The following is a 17243-nucleotide window of genomic DNA, read 5'->3' as shown; positions in this document are numbered from 1 at the left end:
AGAAAACAACCTCCAGCCCCTATTTGTAGGGACTGAAAGATAATTGTATTATATTAATAATATTTAATTTGCATGTAATCCTTTCACTAAGTCAAGTGTGATTGGTGGTTAAAAGTCCAAGTAACAAGTATTTTGTTTCAATAATGAACTAATAAAAGAATTTATTTGATCTTTGTATTGGGATTGTTAGCTGGCAGATTGGTGAATAAAAATGGAAGAATAGAAGAAGAAGAAAGGGGAAGGTAATTAGGGCAAAGCAGCAAAAGCCTCGGCGGATGTATCGGCAATCCCACGTCTTTCAGATTCCCATGTAGTTATTGTCACCTTCAAGAACTTAGACTAATGTAGAGAGGGTGCTTCCTGCAATCTTTCCCTGAAGCTTAAGCACGTGGATTCATGCCCTATTTTATGATTTTCTTACATTCCATGCTACTGTGTGAACTCGCTTTGGTGATTATAAAATTGTTGCAACCAAACACTTGATTGGTATAATTCATCAACTATTTGAACATTGAAAATTCCTTTTCAACAGTTCACTAATTTTGTTTCCAAAATTTCTCACATGTTAGCATCGTTGCGTGATTATGATTTTGAACCCCGCCATGTTTTCTTAGTGGTATGGCTACTTTTTGTGAGGACCAAATCAGAGATCCGACACAGAAAGGAAATAAATTCAATACTTCCAAGAGTTAGGACCATGCATCTTGAAATGCATGAATTTGAAGATTTTTTATTATTATTATAAAACCAGCACACCTTGGTTGAAACTCATGCAGAGATGGGTTTAAACTCGTAATTAATCAGACAAGTGTGATCCTCAGGAATTCACATATGTATAACTTTCACTTTTGACTTTGGTACATTTAAATATATGATATATTCATCAGCTACATGCCTAGATCTATAATAACGCAGAGGACCACAACAATAACGAATATTTAACTGAGCATTATTGGGCATAAAATAAATTCATCATCAATGGAGAAAGTTAACAAGACTTTGAGGAGTGGAGATATAGTTTAGGGTAGAAAAATTATTCAATCAGCCGTACACCAGAAGCCACCATACATGTATTATAAAGAAGACAGAATAACAATATATTGAAGTTAAAATTCTTATCTTTTGCAAACCCTAAGAAGATCATCGTCCATGTTTTCTGTCAGATAAGAAAAATGCAGAGGATAAAAAATGACACAAATGTTAGAGCTGGCATTGGAATAAGGCAAATCCTTGTTTCAAGGAGATGTGTTGTTTCTCTGTAATAACTTTACTGGACCTCATCTCTATGTACAGATCAACACACATCTTTTCTCTTTAAATCCCATCATTGTTAATTAAATTGAGAGATACTGTTGCTAATTGCTCATATCAAGACTACGTGCTTGCTCAATCCACCTGGCATGTTCTTCCTCCTCATTATTTTTAACATTGATTATTATTATTATCTGTTCTTCAATGGATATTAAGGTTGATCTCTCTGCTACATTTACTCCTTTTTCTTTGTCCCCTTTTTCATTTACCAGCATGAAAGAGCAGACAGGCTTCCGTTGCTCCATTGTGCCAGACCCACATAATACACCTAGAGTCTTTGACAGCAATGTATAATCATATTGTCAGACTTCTCCTAAGAAATTTAAATTTTAGAAGTAACCAGTTCTTTATTATGGTACTGAAAACTCATTGAACACATACTTTTGAATTCGAATTCTTCCGTCTTATTTTTTCAAATTAAAAAAATAAATTATTATAAGATATAATGATGTAATTATATATATAAACTTAAAATTTTATCTAACAATTTAAGCTTAGAAAAAAATAACAAGTTTTGAGTTAAATTTTGTTTTGTACCGGAAATGAGTTCTCATCTCCGCAACTATCTATATCAAGTTGAAGCTTAAAAAAACAAAAGACATCATATTATAGCACGAAGATCTCACACCGTAGGTCGTCTAACATGTATAAACCTCCACTTTTAGGAAGGTAACTTGAACAATGAGGAAGGAGAATCAGATCTGTTATGTTGGCTTGATCCTGTGCAGCATTTTTAGTTCTCCTTCTTCGTGTCTAAGGTAGGCTTATAGACGAAATGTGCATCCATGATCTTCTGCAATGCCTTTAAGTTCAAGAATTCACAGTAAAGCATAGTTTTTAAACTCGTCTCAGGATAAATCTGAGACCAATCTCAAGTCACAAGTTAGATGAGTTGAGCCAAACTAATCCAGGTAAATTTAATTTTTTTATTTTATATAAAAACATATATATTATTTTGAAGAAAAATAAAAACAAAGGGGTTTCACAAGATCAATACTAGGTTAACCGAGTCGTGTATTAACTTTAGATTTTAACGAATTATACTAGATTAATTCTCTTTTTATTTTTGTTAAAACCTGACCGGTCTGGCACTCAAATCATCCAGATCACCTGTGCATCAGATTCAAAAAGCAAGCTATGGAAATCTCCTCATATGTGCAATACAGGTTCATCGGATCACATATATAGACGTACGTAAAGACTCTTCCAGTGCATCTAAGTGGCTGGGCATGATTCTGATAAGCCATGGAGACTGCAAGGTTCTTCAATCCAATAGCATTTATCAAGTCCTTGAAGAGTATCAGCTTCAGCCATACCTTTAACAGGAGGAATCAACGTTGCAGGTTTGCTGGCAAAACAAGGCAGACCGAACTGAAACTAACCCAAGAGAGCGACTTGGTTACTTGGTGTTTTACTAAAACAAGTTGTTTTGTTTTTACTTTAAAAAAACCATTAGAGATAACCTGTTCATGCTTGGACTGGATTTAAATCATTAAAAACTTGATCAGGTAAATATCTTTTCTAATTTAATTAAAAAAACTTCAGGTTTCAGGTCCTATAAGAAACTATGCTAGGAAGATCAATGATTTTGTAGCTTGATTCTGATTTGGAAGTGTTATGTTCTTTCATTTGTAAGCCATCTTCTTGATGGCCTCTTTTGTCTAATTAACACTTCCCTCAATAAAGTTCTTTGATTTTCGTAATAGAAAAAATAGTGACAGCATGCATCGATCTCACAGGTATTCTTATTGAAATCAGTTTAAAATCATCACATCACATAAATTTTGCTTGTCACAGAAACACCTTTTCTATGGGTCTTCTGTGAATAAAATTCTACTCCTGACTACAAATATTTATTAGAAACTTTCTTCTTTTTTTTTTTTTCAATTTCTGGCTCCCGTAATTATAATTAATCTTGAGCCCAACCTTCTTTAAAATTTCAATTGCTATATATTTCATTTTGATATTTTTTTCAATTTTACATCTTAAAACTTAATTTATTTTAATTTTTATATTAACTTTAATCTTTATTCTTTTTTATTTTTTAATTAAATTTTTTATTTAATCCTTATTTTTATAAATATTTACTTTATTTTAAATAATTTATAAAATTATTTTTTTTTCATTTATATTTGGTTTTCATTCTTTTAATAAACTTCAAAAATAAATTAAAATATTAATAAGTTTTTTTGAAGTGATTTTAAATGTTTTTCAACTATAATTCTCATGACAAATAATTCCACTTTTCATAAAAAGCTATCCTCCAAAATGAAACTTCTTTCTGACAAACAACAAAACTAAGTAGCTAGAGAAATCCACCAACAAAAAATATGGAAGAAAATGCTGGGCCAATTTAAGCCTCTAACATTTGAGGGAGTAATTCTCAACTAGCCGAAACATACAAATGGACCTTGACATGACTCTTCAATTTATGGAACTAAATCCTCAACAACAGCCGGGGCTTTCTGCACAGGGATAAACCCCATAAATGTCATGAAAAGTTGGAGCAGAATACATGTCATGGACGCTGTTTCAAGGAAAACCAGTCGTAACCAAACTGTCAATGGTCACATAATGCAAGCTTTATGTCAGAATGAAGCAGCCTAGGGTATACACTCATTTATTGTTGTTAGCTATCATATCAGTAAAAAGGAAGCATAGAAGACCAATAATCATAAACAAAACAACAAAAATACTATTTCTACAGAACAACGACCATAGTTCCTACCATTAGCGTCTCATGTCTAATCCTATTTTACAACAAATGACGAGTTTTAGTATATACACCTAATAAACATGCATACCCATAAAGAGTCATTAACTGCGGGCAGGAGCAGAAAAAAACAGGTCAGGCTATTCATTGGGCCACAGAACAAGGCGATGCTTGATTCAGAGGAATTGCATCAGTAGGAAACCTGCATGTTGCACAAAAAAGAGGTTTAAAGAAATGAAAGAAAGTACAAAGGTGTTCATTCAATATGAATGAAATGGTAAACTGAAATAAATCAGCCTTGTAAGTTTAATAGAAGTACATTCCCCTAAAAGAAAATTCAGGTTACTTCCAGAAAAACTAAATTTCAGAGGTGGAAGGTGATCCTTTTGTATCAATATTATCTTCAGGTTTGCTTCCAGAAGATCTGTTCTTAGCAAACAGCACAGATTGATCGTGTAAAGATGAATTAAGGAAGCTGGTTTATTCACACATTGTCAAACCCATAAAGCGTTTAGAAAACACATGCACATGCAAATTCAGAAGAAGAATTCAACATATGATCCATCACAAGCAAAAATAAACAAAACACAGCAGCAAATGCAGAGAAAGATATTAAAACTTACTGGGTATCAGTTTCTTTGTTAGCCTTTTTCTTGTTCTTCCTCCTCTTTTTGGCTGAACTAGAACCAAAGTCAACACCCAGAGGCTGTTCTGAAACAGGGTGTAGATCTGGTCTTGGTCTCTTGGGGTCATGGTGAGAAGGATGCATGCCTGAAGCTGCAGGTGGAATTGCACTCACTGGTACAGCATCCCTAACAAAAGCAGTGCTTACCTCTAGCTCTTGATCGACTGTGGTTTCAGAGCAATGTCCAACTTTTACTGCCACAGGTACAATGTTGGGTTGGGAATGGCTTGGGTCCTTGACCCTATCCAATGCAGCATAGAGTTTTCTTTTAAACTTGATTATTTCATAAAGAATTTTTGATGACCCGGAATTACCTGTTTCACAGCTTGAATTAGTCAATCACTCTCATGAACTATATATATATATATGAAGCAAATTCCCAATTCAAAATATAGGTTAGGGTACCTAAAAGAGAAAGGATCACAGCACGTGCTGCCAATTGCTCAGCCTCTTTCTTGTTTCTGCCAGCATCACCAGTATAACTTACACCATCAAAAACCAAAGTAGATATGAAAACAGGCAGCAGCCCAGGCGACTGAACAGTGTTGTAAGTAGGTTTTTCCTGATTCACCTTCACTGCAAATTCATTCAGAATGGATTTGCAAAACACCGTGTCCTGTAAATATAACCACACAAGAAAATAATGGACGAGCAAGAAGCAAAATCAACATTCTTGTCACGACACAGTGCACACATAACCAAACAATAGAAAGTGAAAAGCAAGGAAAGGTAAGACACAAAGCAACATTTTAAGAAAAACTGGCACCGCATACTAAAACTGTTTGTATATAAATAGTATCAAAACCATTATGCTTCAGTGCAATGCCTTTTTCTGTTCATTTATATGCATCAATAAGAAGGGATTTTAAAAAATCAAAGACAGTGTAGAATGAACTGTGAATCAAGTATTGAAATATAGTGATCAGCAATATTACATCAGAGGCAGCATTCCTTGAACCAAGTAAACAAATTTCCCTAGGACTATGGCATTCACCGCCAAGCAAACAGGGGAGGGATCTATACATTGACATGAAGATTAAAGACAACCAACGATAATTTATTTGAACAGAAAAAAAAACTATTGTTGTTTTTCAAAACTGAAGGATGCCAAATAGCTTGTCACAACAAGAACTTAATTTTTGGAAGAATGTAATTAGCCTAAAATAAAATACTAAAATATGCACAAATTCCCTGAAGAGCAGCAACAAAAGGAGGAGGAAGAAGAAAAGAACTAATAGCATTTGACAAGGTAAAATTTACAATTTGTTCACACACCCCAAGTAGAAGCGGACATCCTTCATCCTTAACTCTGTTTAGGATACTCTCAAGTGCAAGGTTCGCAACATCTTGTTCAGCTGCTTTTCGATGCAAGAAAGTTTTTTGGGATCTATACCGTGCTCCATCTACCCACACAGTCGATCTAAACCTTGGCATATGAGCAGGTCCTTCATTGACAGTTTGATATACAGGGAGCTGTAAAGATGATTTTTGCGTGTACTCTTGCAGACGATTCTTGTACATCAGGTTGTCTGGAAGGCCTGAAAAATTTCATGCAAATAAAATTTTTAATCCATCTGCATTATCAAACATAATTAAACTTTAAACAATTACATACAAAAAATGCAAGCACCAAGCTAAATGTGAAATATCAATGGTGGGTGGCCATCAAACCACAATTAAAATTCATGAATACAGAATAATTAATGTTACTTGCACATGATAAATTAAGATGGTTCCCTGAGCAAGACGCACAAGGCCATCTGCTAGCTTGTGCTGGTAAATTCCGTAACATTGTAGGAACAAAAATCATAGGATTCAAGAATGACAGCTAGTCAAATTCACAATCAATAATAGCAGAGTGACCTTTTACTGAACACAGTGAAACAGATTTTACATGAAACAATCAATACTTTTTACTTAGTCAAGCAATTATTCAATAATGTCAGCGTATATACACACCTCTGACAATTATTCCAGAATCATTAAATTATTTGTCTTCATAGTCAAGTAGAGAAACTTATTACACCAACAAAATGTGTTCTGTTTTATCACAACGTTTTCAAATAGTGAAACTAACGCTATCTGGGACTAATACCCAATAATAATTACTATAAATAAAAAAGAAAGCACTGTCCCATCACAGCAAAGAAACAAAGATATTTTGCCACTCGGTAGCCTATAAACAACAACAAAAAAAGTAATTCCCCTTTTTTTAGATAGGAGAAAAAAATGAATACTTTTTAAAATTGAACCAAACTCAAAACACATTAAAGAAACGCAATTAAATAACCAAGACATGCACTAAAGAAAGTTTATTCAACTCTCCTTTTCTTTCTGTTTGTTTCGTAAGAAAATGGGAAAAAATCCCAGAAACCTTCAAGATGCAAACTTTGTATTCTCCACAAAAAGAAATCTCTATCAGAAACTAACCCAGTCAGAAACCCATTATAAAAGTCCCAAAAAAAGTAAACACTCAAAAACCAGACTTTGAACAAAATGCAAACCTATAAAAAGTCACCTTTTTTCACTAATTTCTTTGAGAAAGAGATATTATCAGAAACCCGAGACGTAAGGGTAGTGGTAGAGGCAGCCGGAACGGGAGATAGAGTGGAATCAGGAGCTGGAGCTGGAGCTGGATTTGGGGTCGGGTCAGGAACTGGCGCTGGCGCTGGCTTTGGGGTCGGTTCATGAACTGGCGCTGGGTTTGGGTTCGGGTTCGGGTCAGGAACTGGCGCCTGACTTGGGGTCGGGTCAGGAACTGGCGCCTGACTTGGAGCTATTACTTGAGATGTAACTGCTTGTGGAGCCAAATCAGGAGCAGTACAAGGAGGTGGAGCCAGAGCCGGAGGAGCTGGAGAAGGTGAAGCTGGGTTAGAGAGTTCGGCTTCGGTCGGATTATCCATGGGTAAAAGCAGGTTTTGAAAGTGAAAATGAAGGTTGTGTGACTGGTGCTCGAGAGATTTAAGCTTGATACGATATGCTTAGAATTCGACAGACCACGCACACGTGCGTGCGAGTCTTTCGTACTTGCTCGGGTGGCACTGGTTAAAGAGTTTGATACTGTGATTTAATTTATTTATTTTTCTTATGTTGTTTAAGAATTTTTTTAATATGATTTTTATATGATAATATTAAAAATTAAAAAATATATTTATAAAAATATCTTGCAATGTATTATCAAAGACACCGTAAAAGAGTTATGGTCGTTCTCACGATTCATAAGAACTATGAAGGTGTTTCATTTTTTTTTTTCATTTTTTTAATGTTTTTGTGATCTAATTTCATAAAATAAAATTTTAAATAATAATATAAAATTAAAATTAAAATTAAAAAAGAGAATGCCACAATACAAAACATGAAAAAAATACAATTATTTATGAATGTAATTCTTAATTTATTTGATTAAACAAACACAAGAATTTTAATATTTAAAAAACAAATTCTTCCAGCTAAAAAATTATATCGACTTACATTTTATTCCACTTTCACCTAAGCACAAATGAAATTACCAGCTACTTTTTAATGAGTAATGGCCTTTTATTGTAAAATTTGCAGTTGAAATTAGGTAATGTTTTTGGGATCATGATTTCACCAAGAATTTAATCAATTAGAATTCTATACGTTAGTTGTGAGAATACATCTAAATTCTTTTCCTGAAAATATAATTTAGTTTTGATTAACGAAATGATTAGTTTAAAGACGATACTTGTTATAAAATAGAAAATAAATAGCTATTTGAACTTTATGGGTGAAATAATTTTTTTTAACAAAAACAATTGAATATATGGGTTTTTTCAATGTGTTTTCTTGACATATATGATCCTAAATATAAATTAAAATGTTTATATATATATATATAATTAAATAAATTGAAAATCATTTATATTAATAAATAAATAAAAATCATTAATAATAACTAGAGACAAAACTAGAAAAATTAAAAAGTAAATATAAATCTAAATATTATGTTCAATGAATTTTTTTATTAAAATTATTTTTTATTTAATAAAATGATAATAAAAATAAATACATGAAATCAGTTATATAAAATTAAAAATAAAAAAAAATATCATGCAAAGTTAAACATGTTAGAAATATAATTTAGGAGTTAATATTTTTTATTTTTTAAAATAAATTTTATCTATATAAAAAATTATAAATGTACTAGAGTAAATACATATAAAATAATTAAAAATATTTAAAAATTATGTAGAATAGTTATTAATTTAAAGATAAATTCAAAAATATTTTAAAAATATATATTAAAAAATATTAATAAAAAAATAATTTTTTTAAAAATACGTAAACAATACTAGCCTTCCTAGAGCTAGGCTCGCACACTGAGCACATTTTTAAAAAACTCACATATGGGCTTTTCTTTATATGGCAACGGGGGAATGAGTCATAAAAAATAAAATAAAAAAAGTTAGATGATATATCGACGGCAACGGGGGAATGAGTCATTAAAAAAAAAAAAAAAAAAGAGTTAGATGACATATCGGCTACTTTTATATGGGCTCATGGTTTGGTGACCTAAAAACTTATATTTAATTTTAAAAAATTTATAAAATATATTAATAAACATGAATAAAAAAACTTAAAAATATGCTTAAAAATCTAAAATCAACCTAAAGTTTTTCTTAAAAAAAACTTTTTGAGCATAAATTTACCATCTAAGACAAAATGACACTTAAATAAACTTTCATAATTAAATATAGCTCAACACTAATTTTTTTATATTTATAATTGATGTTAACTGATTTTTTTTTAGAATTCAACCAATTTTTTTCTTATTTCTCAAATTAGATATTAAAAAATAAAGAAAATAAAATATTAAACTAAAATTAAATTTCTAAATACTCGAAAGACCCAGAGTTTATAATTTAAAAAATATAGAAATTAAAATAAATATTTTTTTATCAAATTTTAAAATTATCACCTATTTTTTCTTCTTTTATTACTCCATTCCTTGTTCTTTCAATCTTGTTGTGCTTCAATTTAAGTATGAAAAGATACAATTGGTTACAAAACAATTTAAACATCAAAATGAAAAAAATTTATCACAATAAGTACATGTGAAATGTGAAAAGTGAGAGTATAACAATAATTATTATTTAAAATATTTGTTACTAAAATATAAATTAAAATAAAATATTTTTTATTTTAAAAAAAAAAAATTGACATCAACACATTAAAATAATTTAAAAATACTAAAAACATAATTTAAAATAAAAAACTTTTTTTATTTTTTTTAAAACACAAAAATAAATAATTTCATGTTGTTTCATTTTACTCATGGAGCATCGTGCAGTAAACACAAAAATAAATAATTTCATGTTGTTTTATTTTATTCATGGAGCATAGTAGAAGATAACACACAAGAAACAACAATTAAATTAAACAATATATAAAAAAACTATTTTATCCTTGAAACTTCATGTCCTTTCCAAGTTTTTTCTGAAATATTCTTTGTATTTTTTTTCAAAATCATTTAATATTATTTAATGGTGGTATTATTTTTAGAAAAAAATCATAGTTTAAAGTTTTAAATTATACATATGCATTAACAATTTCAAACAATTACAAATTATTAATAATAAAAAGGTTACATAAACATATTAACTAGTTTAGTATGCTTTTAAATCTAAAATTTCATTGTAAGAATATCACGTCTGATATATTAAATAAAATAACATGAAAAAATTCATATGAATAACAAAAGTAAAAAAAAAAAATCAACATGATAAAGCGTTGAAATAATAATAATAATAAATAAATAAATAAACTAGAGCCGAGGCGGGCATGCCGAGGCTCTATCCAGGTGCCCTTTGGCTCGTGTTTAGACTGTTATTTTTTAAAAAAAGATTCTATATAAAGATAACGTGTCATATGCATAGATGGTGTGTCGTTTATGCATCGTATATTTCATTGCTTGTTGGAATCTGGAAAATCGCATCAAATTCAACCGAGACATGGGCTTAATATAAAAATATGTATTTTTTAAATTAAAAAAAAAACCATATCCATACAATCCTTTGAACTTTTAAATAAATCCAAAGTTAAAAATCATTCGTGAACACTATATTCAAAAATTGAATTTAAATTTAAAATTTAAATTCCCATATCTCTATATTTCGGTGATGTGATGGTTTAAAGTTAATATCTGTACTCTGTAGGGTTCCTCATGATATATATATGTGTGTGTGTGTGTGGTTTTAGTTTTTATCATTATGGTCAAATTACCTCAAAAGTAATTCTCTCTTTTTTATTATTATTTTTGTTTGATCAAAATAAATAATAAAAAATAATTTAAATAAAATCAATGGACATGACTTATAAATGAAGGACATGATTTATAATTTTTAAAATTTTGCAAGGACAATTCTAAAATAAAACTTCACGATATTTTTTTAATCTATTTCTTATTCTTCATATCCCCTCGTATTAGAAATATAAGAATTCACTCAATTTCTCTATCTTTCTATCTATACCAACTAATGTAATGGAAATTCTAAAAGGTACCTCAATATAGGGGTAAGTAAAAAAAAAAATTAAAAAACTAATGAAATTAAAAAAATTAAAAAAACTAAAAAAATCAAATTGCAAAAAAAAAAAAATGATTAGAATGTAAAAAAAATTAATTGGTTTAGTTTTGATTTTATAGACTTGAAACTAAAAAAACCAAATCAAATTAAAAAACCCGAGTCAAACTAAAAGATCAAGCTAAAATATAGTCAAATTGATTTGAACTGATTTTTTTTTTAAACTAAACCAAATTAAAATTGATTGGTTTAAACCAGTGTGGATTGTTTTTTAAATTTTATTTTAATTATTTTTTTTTATAAAAATCAAATTAAATTAAAAATAATCATTCTAACTCAACATCTTTTACTTTTTATGAAACGATAAAATATATAATAACAAATTTTCCTAACAAACTATAAATCATTTTTTGAAAAGTTAAATGAGTAATAGACTAGCTTATATGAATGAAAAATGTTGAATTAATGAAGTATCTTTTCCATTGTAAATATTCAACCTAAACCGAATTTAATTCATATAAAAATTAACTAATAATTAAATCATTTTTGTTTTAAAAAATGATACTTACTAGATTGATAGAAGCAATTAACAAAATTTATTTAACTACCCCATGATTTAATTATTTTTATATTTATTTTATGTGTTTTAAAAAAATTGCAGTTTATATTTTAAATTTTATTGTATACATGATATTTTACATTCTAAATTATTTTTAATTTAATTTATTTTAAAAATTTGATGTAGGTGTAATAATTTATATTCTAAATTATTTTATAATTGAATCTATTTTATAATTATGTAAATTATAGTTTTTTAAAAACATAAAGATTAAATATAAAAAACCAGTAAATTATACGACTTTTAGTAATTTTCCCTTTCCTTTGTTAAGCCGATATAAAAGAAAGTGGAAAAATGATAAATAGGAAAAAAACCCCTGCACTCTACGAAGTCTTACCAGAGAGGCAAACCCTTCTTTCTTCTCTGTCGAATATCGATGGCCAGCAACAGCAAGAAGAGACCACTCGATAGTGACCTCAACCAAAACCTCATCAGAAAACACCACCACCACCACTCTCCCTCCTCTTCCTCAATAACTAGGAAACCCTCTTTCCCATCTTATCTTGAAACCCCAAATCTCCCACCAACAATCAAAATCCTCTGTGAAATCATAGCAAACACACCTTCTCATAATGTGGAACCAGTTCTTGATGCCACTGTTATACGTGTTAAACAAACCGATGTAGAACAAGTTCTTAAATTGTCTTATTCTTCACCTGGCTCAGCTGTCAAGTTCTTCAGATGGGCTGGCTCGCAACTTAATGACAAACATAGTCCTTATTCTTGGAATCTTGTTGTTGATCTTTTAGGTAAGAATTCTATGTTTGATGCTATGTGGGGTGCTATTAAGTCTATGAAAAGAGAAAAATTGGTTTCTTTAGCTACTTTTGCTTCGGTTTTTAGTAGTTATGTTATTGTTGATCGAGTTAAAGAAGCTATTATGACTTTTGAAGTTATGGATCAATATGGTTGTACTCGAAATGTTGTTGCTTTGAATTCTTTGTTAAGTGCTATTTGTCGAGAAGGTAGAACTTTTGATGCTGTTGAGTTTTTACATGTGGCAAAGAATAGGATTTCACCTGATGCTGATTCATATGCGATTTTATTAGAGGGGTGGGAAAAGGAAATGAATGTGGCTAGTGCGAGAACGACTTTTGCAGATATGGTAAGCATGGTTGGTTGGGATCCAAGGAATGTTCCGGCATATGATACGTTTCTGAGTACTTTGCTTATGGGGTATGATGGGTTGCGCGAGGCGATGAAGCATTTTGACACGATGAAGGATAGGGGCTGTTTTCCTGGGGTGAGGTTTTTTAGACTAGCACTTGAAGAGTGCTTGAAGTGTAATGATATTAGAGCGGCTATGTTGATTTGGGAGACATTGGTGGCAAGGGTTGGGTTTAGGCCTGATATTCAGCTGTATAATTTGATGATTGCTATACATTGTTATGATAACCAAACTGATATAGCGAACAAGTTTTTGGATGAGATGATTTATAATGGAGTGTTCCCTGACTCACAAACATATAATGTGCTGTTCCAATACTTGATTAAGTATAAAAAGTTGAAGGAGGCATCATTTGTGCTCAACGAGATGATCAAGAATGAATTCTTTCCTAACAAAACAAATTGCAATGCTGCTATTAAGGCATATATGGATTCAAAGGAACCTTATATGGCTATAAAAGTGTGGAAATGCATGATGGAGAATTATAGTGAATCAGACTTGGAAGAGGCTGGAAATATGTTGGTTGTTGAGCTCCGCTATCATCATATGGTTCCAGAAGCAGTAAAGTATGCCGAGGTTATGATTGAAAAGGGAATCAAGTTGACCTCTTCATCATTATCAAAGTTGAAACAGATGCTTAATGAGGAGAAAAAGCCAATTTTGTACGAGGAACTTCTGAGAAAGTGGAAAGCTCATCGGGTAGACTAAAATTTGTTGAAACTAAATAATATTAGCAATGCTTACATTAACTGGTGTCTTACAATTATTGCTGCAGGACTTGCACACATGTTTCATGCTGTATAGAAAAAAGACCACATGACCCTAAATGGGTGCTCTAGCCTTTTGTATCATAATGCTATTTAAAATTGTGACTCTTAGATGTATTTGTAGAATGCTGAGCAATGTCATTCTAGCTGATTATCCTTCAAATCATGATTAGATGGACGTTCAACTTTACCTAAGGAGTATACCTTTGTCCATATCAGAGTAGCAGGTGGATACCACCACTATTATAGTTTTCCTGTTTGTAAATCTATGTATCACCTTGATCCCTCTCCACTGTCTTGGCAAGACAATTTTAATGGTGAACAATATTTCTCGTATTCCTGATGAATATGTTCCTAATGTTCATGGCAAATGGTGCCTCAAGAAGAAGAGGTTTTGAGGCGGGGGGTTCAATATTGCTTACATCAAGATAGTGGTTCTCTTGATATTTAAATGTGTCTTTCTCCTGTTATTATTTGGATTTTCATTTAGTTTTAATGTGGATTTTCCTTAGCTATGCCTGCTGGCTTCCTTTTGGTTTATGTTACATGTGGTTCTCTTGCTATTTAAAGTTGTCTTTCTACTGTCTAGCACTTGAGCGTTCATCTTGCAGAACTTGGAACACCATTCCTGTGCCTAGAATCCTTTTCTTTTCTTTTGTTTTTTTTTCAATGAGGGGGAGAGGAAAAAACTTGGGATTCCCTTAGTTTGGGTTTCTCCTTCCGAACTTTCATGAATCTTTGGAAAATTCAATCAAAAAGTTTCTAAGAAGAACAGAAGCTAACTTCCATTTTAGGCATGTATAAAATTATTTATTCCTCTAGTTTCTCCTAGATTTCCAAAGATGGGGTTTTTATTCTTGTCTCGAGTTTTTTCTTTCCTTCATTTTTTCAAGAATCAAACACAATGTACATACGCATACGGTATTTCACATTTTTTCAAGAATCAAACACAATGTACATAAGCATACGGTATTTCACTTATTCGTTTTTTTAGATGTATTGATTCTCCGCATGCACGCACTCAGACCCCACACCTTCGCACTGTGTTTGATTAAACAGATCCCTTTGTTAATGTGTATTTCACAGAGCACATCGCACTTCAAATGCTTGCTATGCAATGCTCCATTCAGTATAGTACACTCATGCGAAGGATGCCGCCGCTTGCTAGCAGTAGTTTTGGTGCTAGATTAGATCTCCCATGTTAGAATTGCAGCATGACTGGATTTTACTGATTTGGTTCATCTCCACTTGAGACCCCAGATCATGACTTCAATGAAAGATTCCATTCAAGCGACTCCTTCCCCCTGTACATGTCTATCCTGTAGCAAGTACTAGGTAGTATTTTTCCCCTTTACTCAGCTTTTGAAGTTCAAAAGTTTGATTTTTTATTCTGCTTCTTTATGCTATACACCTTCCATCCGAGACATGAAAGGACACATCAAATGATCCTTGTATGGTTCGTTCATGTTGATGGCTTCCGAATAAGAAAGAAGCAAAAAGAAAATTGATGAGAATAATAATAATAAAAAAACAAAAAGAAAATTGATGAGAATAATAATAAAAAAATAAAAACAATCTGCAATATTTGGATAAAAAGAGTAATAACATAGGTAATCACCGATGCTATACGGATCTACATGTTTTCCCTCGGATTGTTCAAGAGAAGCCATCAACCGTACGTTTTTGTATATAATTAAGTAAACTTATTGAATATTTGGATAAAAAGAGTAATAACATAGCTAATCACGGATATTATACGGATGTACATGTTTTCCCTCGAATTGTTCAAGAGAAGCCATCAACCGTATGGTTTTCTATATAATAAAGTAAACTAATCTTTTTCATGTGGTTAAAGGTATTTTGAATTAATTGTTGCACATCAATATTAAATTGACTTTTCTGCATAGGTAGACTATCCTCGTGAGAAAACTCATAAGATTTTTATGATGAATGGCTTGGTCTATTGTTTGAATTCTATTCATGGCTAAGCCTCTAATTCCTATTAATTGTACCATTTGATTTGGTGAAAAATGGTAATTGAAAAATGGTGAAAATGGGTGACAAGGAATGTGATAGGTTTGGGTATGAGACATGAGAATGTTTTTAGTAATTGGAATAAATATAAAGGGTGTTAAATAGATTAACATTAATAATTAAAAAAAAAACTAAATGAGGAGGAGAATTTTTTATTGCACACATCCCCACATATCACTATTTACTTGATATATTATATTTTTAATTTATTAAGATTAAATTTTGTAATTTAATTTTTATAAGTTTATCTCAAACTCATGATCTAGATCATGATTTTAATACGTTAACTCGATTGATTCAATTTTTTTCTTTTTCTAATTAACTGTTTTTTGCTCAATTTCATCCTTCAATATTATATTGATTGAAAGTTAGATTTCGTGATTTATTTTAATCTACTTTCTATAAGGTTATCCCTGTCTTATGACTCGGGTCACAAGTTTAATGAGTTAAACCTGGTTGACCCAAGTTGTTTTTTATATTCTTTTTTAATTTTATCTTTTAACATTAGGTTGATTGAGAATTGAGTTGTATAATTTGTCTCAGTTTACTTTCTTTTAAGTTATTTTGGTTTCATAATCCAGATTATGAGTTTGACAAGTTTACTTAAGTTGATTTTGGTTATTTTTTAAGATTTTTTATCTATTTTTTTCTAGTTTTATCATTTAACATTAGGTTTATTGGAAATCGAGTTTCATAATTTGTTTTTATAGGATTATCATGATTTTATAATTTGAATTAATCTGAGTTGATCCAATATGTTATTGTCATAATATTTATTAAAAAATTTTATTTTAAGTATTTTTACCGGTCATCTAGATTATTTTTGAATTTATTAAAGCGACCAAGATGAATTCCTACACTTTTTATTAAAAAAATTAAAAATATTTAAATATTTTTTTTATATATAAAAAGTTAATCTTACCTGTAATATTATTGTGGCTAATGATGTCGTAGCTTCTAAAGCCCTAGTACCTTTGTTTTTTTGGGCTGAAAAAATCATCCATAAAAGTTATCTTTCCCTCCGGAGATCCAAAAGAAATATAGCATGAAAACGTGAAAAACCAAAAATCGTGAGCGGCAGGATTCGAACCTGCGCGGGCAGAGCCCACATGATTTCTAGTCATGCCCGATAACCACTCCGGCACGCCCACAGCTGTTGAAGATGCTAATGAAATAATATAAATATATTTTATAAATAAAAGGAAAATCAAGAAATAAACAAAGCAAAGTGAAAGGATATTCCAGATTGTCTCCATCAAATAAACTTCTAGCATTAAGAGTTAATGCCAGGATGAGATTTGTACACGTGGCCTATAATTTGCCCGTATTTTGTATCGTGATATTTGCGTTGTTAACGAAACTAAAGAAACACAAGTAAAAATGAAATGATAATCAAAATATTAT

The 17243-nt window shown here is 30.8% G+C and overlaps 2 protein-coding genes and 1 non-coding gene across 8 annotated transcripts; 1 reads left to right on the top strand and 2 right to left on the bottom strand.

The window, feature by feature from the left end:
• Positions 1-3640: 3640 nt before the first annotated feature.
• LOC105123488 (double-stranded RNA-binding protein 1-like) lies at positions 3641-7717 on the bottom strand. Of its 5 annotated transcripts, none has more exons than XR_841857.1 (6): positions 7228-7716; positions 5970-6247; positions 5115-5325; positions 4648-5023; positions 4116-4226; positions 3641-3838 (listed from the first exon to the last, which is right to left on the bottom strand). XR_841857.1 is itself a non-coding variant. In XM_011023109.1 (6 exons), the coding sequence occupies exons 1-6, from the start codon at positions 7610-7612 to the stop codon at positions 4169-4171; spliced, it is 1278 nt and encodes a 425-aa protein (XP_011021411.1). In that variant the 5' UTR covers positions 7613-7717; the 3' UTR covers positions 3907-4168. The 5 variants fall into 5 exon arrangements, 4 of the variants coding, with proteins under 4 accessions (XP_011021411.1, XP_011021412.1, XP_011021409.1 ...); XM_011023109.1 differs by lacking the exon at positions 3641-3838 and having other exon boundaries at positions 3907-4226; positions 7228-7239; positions 7270-7717; XM_011023110.1 differs by lacking the exon at positions 3641-3838 and having other exon boundaries at positions 3907-4226; positions 7228-7412; positions 7449-7716.
• Positions 7718-12163: 4446 nt separating this feature from the next.
• Positions 12164-14272, top strand: LOC105123487 (pentatricopeptide repeat-containing protein At1g77360, mitochondrial-like). Of its 2 annotated transcripts, XM_011023106.1 has the most exons (2): positions 12164-12619; positions 12920-14272. In XM_011023106.1, exons 1-2 carry the CDS (start codon positions 12247-12249, stop codon positions 13744-13746), a joined length of 1200 nt encoding a protein of 399 aa, XP_011021408.1. In that variant the 5' UTR covers positions 12164-12246; the 3' UTR covers positions 13747-14272. The 2 variants fall into 2 exon arrangements, with proteins under 2 accessions (XP_011021408.1, XP_011021407.1); XM_011023105.1 differs by having other exon boundaries at positions 12164-14272.
• Positions 14273-16908: 2636 nt separating this feature from the next.
• TRNAS-AGA (transfer RNA serine (anticodon AGA)) lies at positions 16909-16990 on the bottom strand. Its single transcript has one exon. It is a non-coding gene; the product is annotated as a tRNA-Ser (tRNA).
• Positions 16991-17243: the final 253 nt, after the last annotated feature.

This window comes from Populus euphratica, unplaced genomic scaffold (genome assembly GCF_000495115.2).
Source record: "Populus euphratica unplaced genomic scaffold, PopEup_1.0 scaffold10.1, whole genome shotgun sequence".
Classification (NCBI taxonomy): domain Eukaryota; kingdom Viridiplantae; phylum Streptophyta; class Magnoliopsida; order Malpighiales; family Salicaceae; genus Populus; species Populus euphratica.
Note: the sequence above shows the minus strand (reverse complement) of the source record. Positions and strands in the feature narration are given on the sequence as shown.

Bases quoted from the DNA above. Each gene is read 5' to 3' on its own strand.
- LOC105123488 (XM_011023107.1), bottom strand. From the start codon at position 7,612: ATGGATAATCCGACCGAAGCCGAACTCTCTAACCCAGCTTCACCTTCT. The intron at 6,248-7,227 runs GTGACTTTTTAT...GAAATTTTTCAG, and splicing joins AAAGAAATTAGTGAAAAAAG to GCCTTCCAGACAACCTGATG. The intron at 5,326-5,969 runs GTAAATTTTACC...TTATATTTACAG, and splicing joins TTGGGGTGTGTGAACAAATT to GACACGGTGTTTTGCAAATC.
- LOC105123487 (XM_011023105.1), top strand. From the start codon at position 12,247: ATGGCCAGCAACAGCAAGAAGAGACCACTCGATAGTGACCTCAACCAA.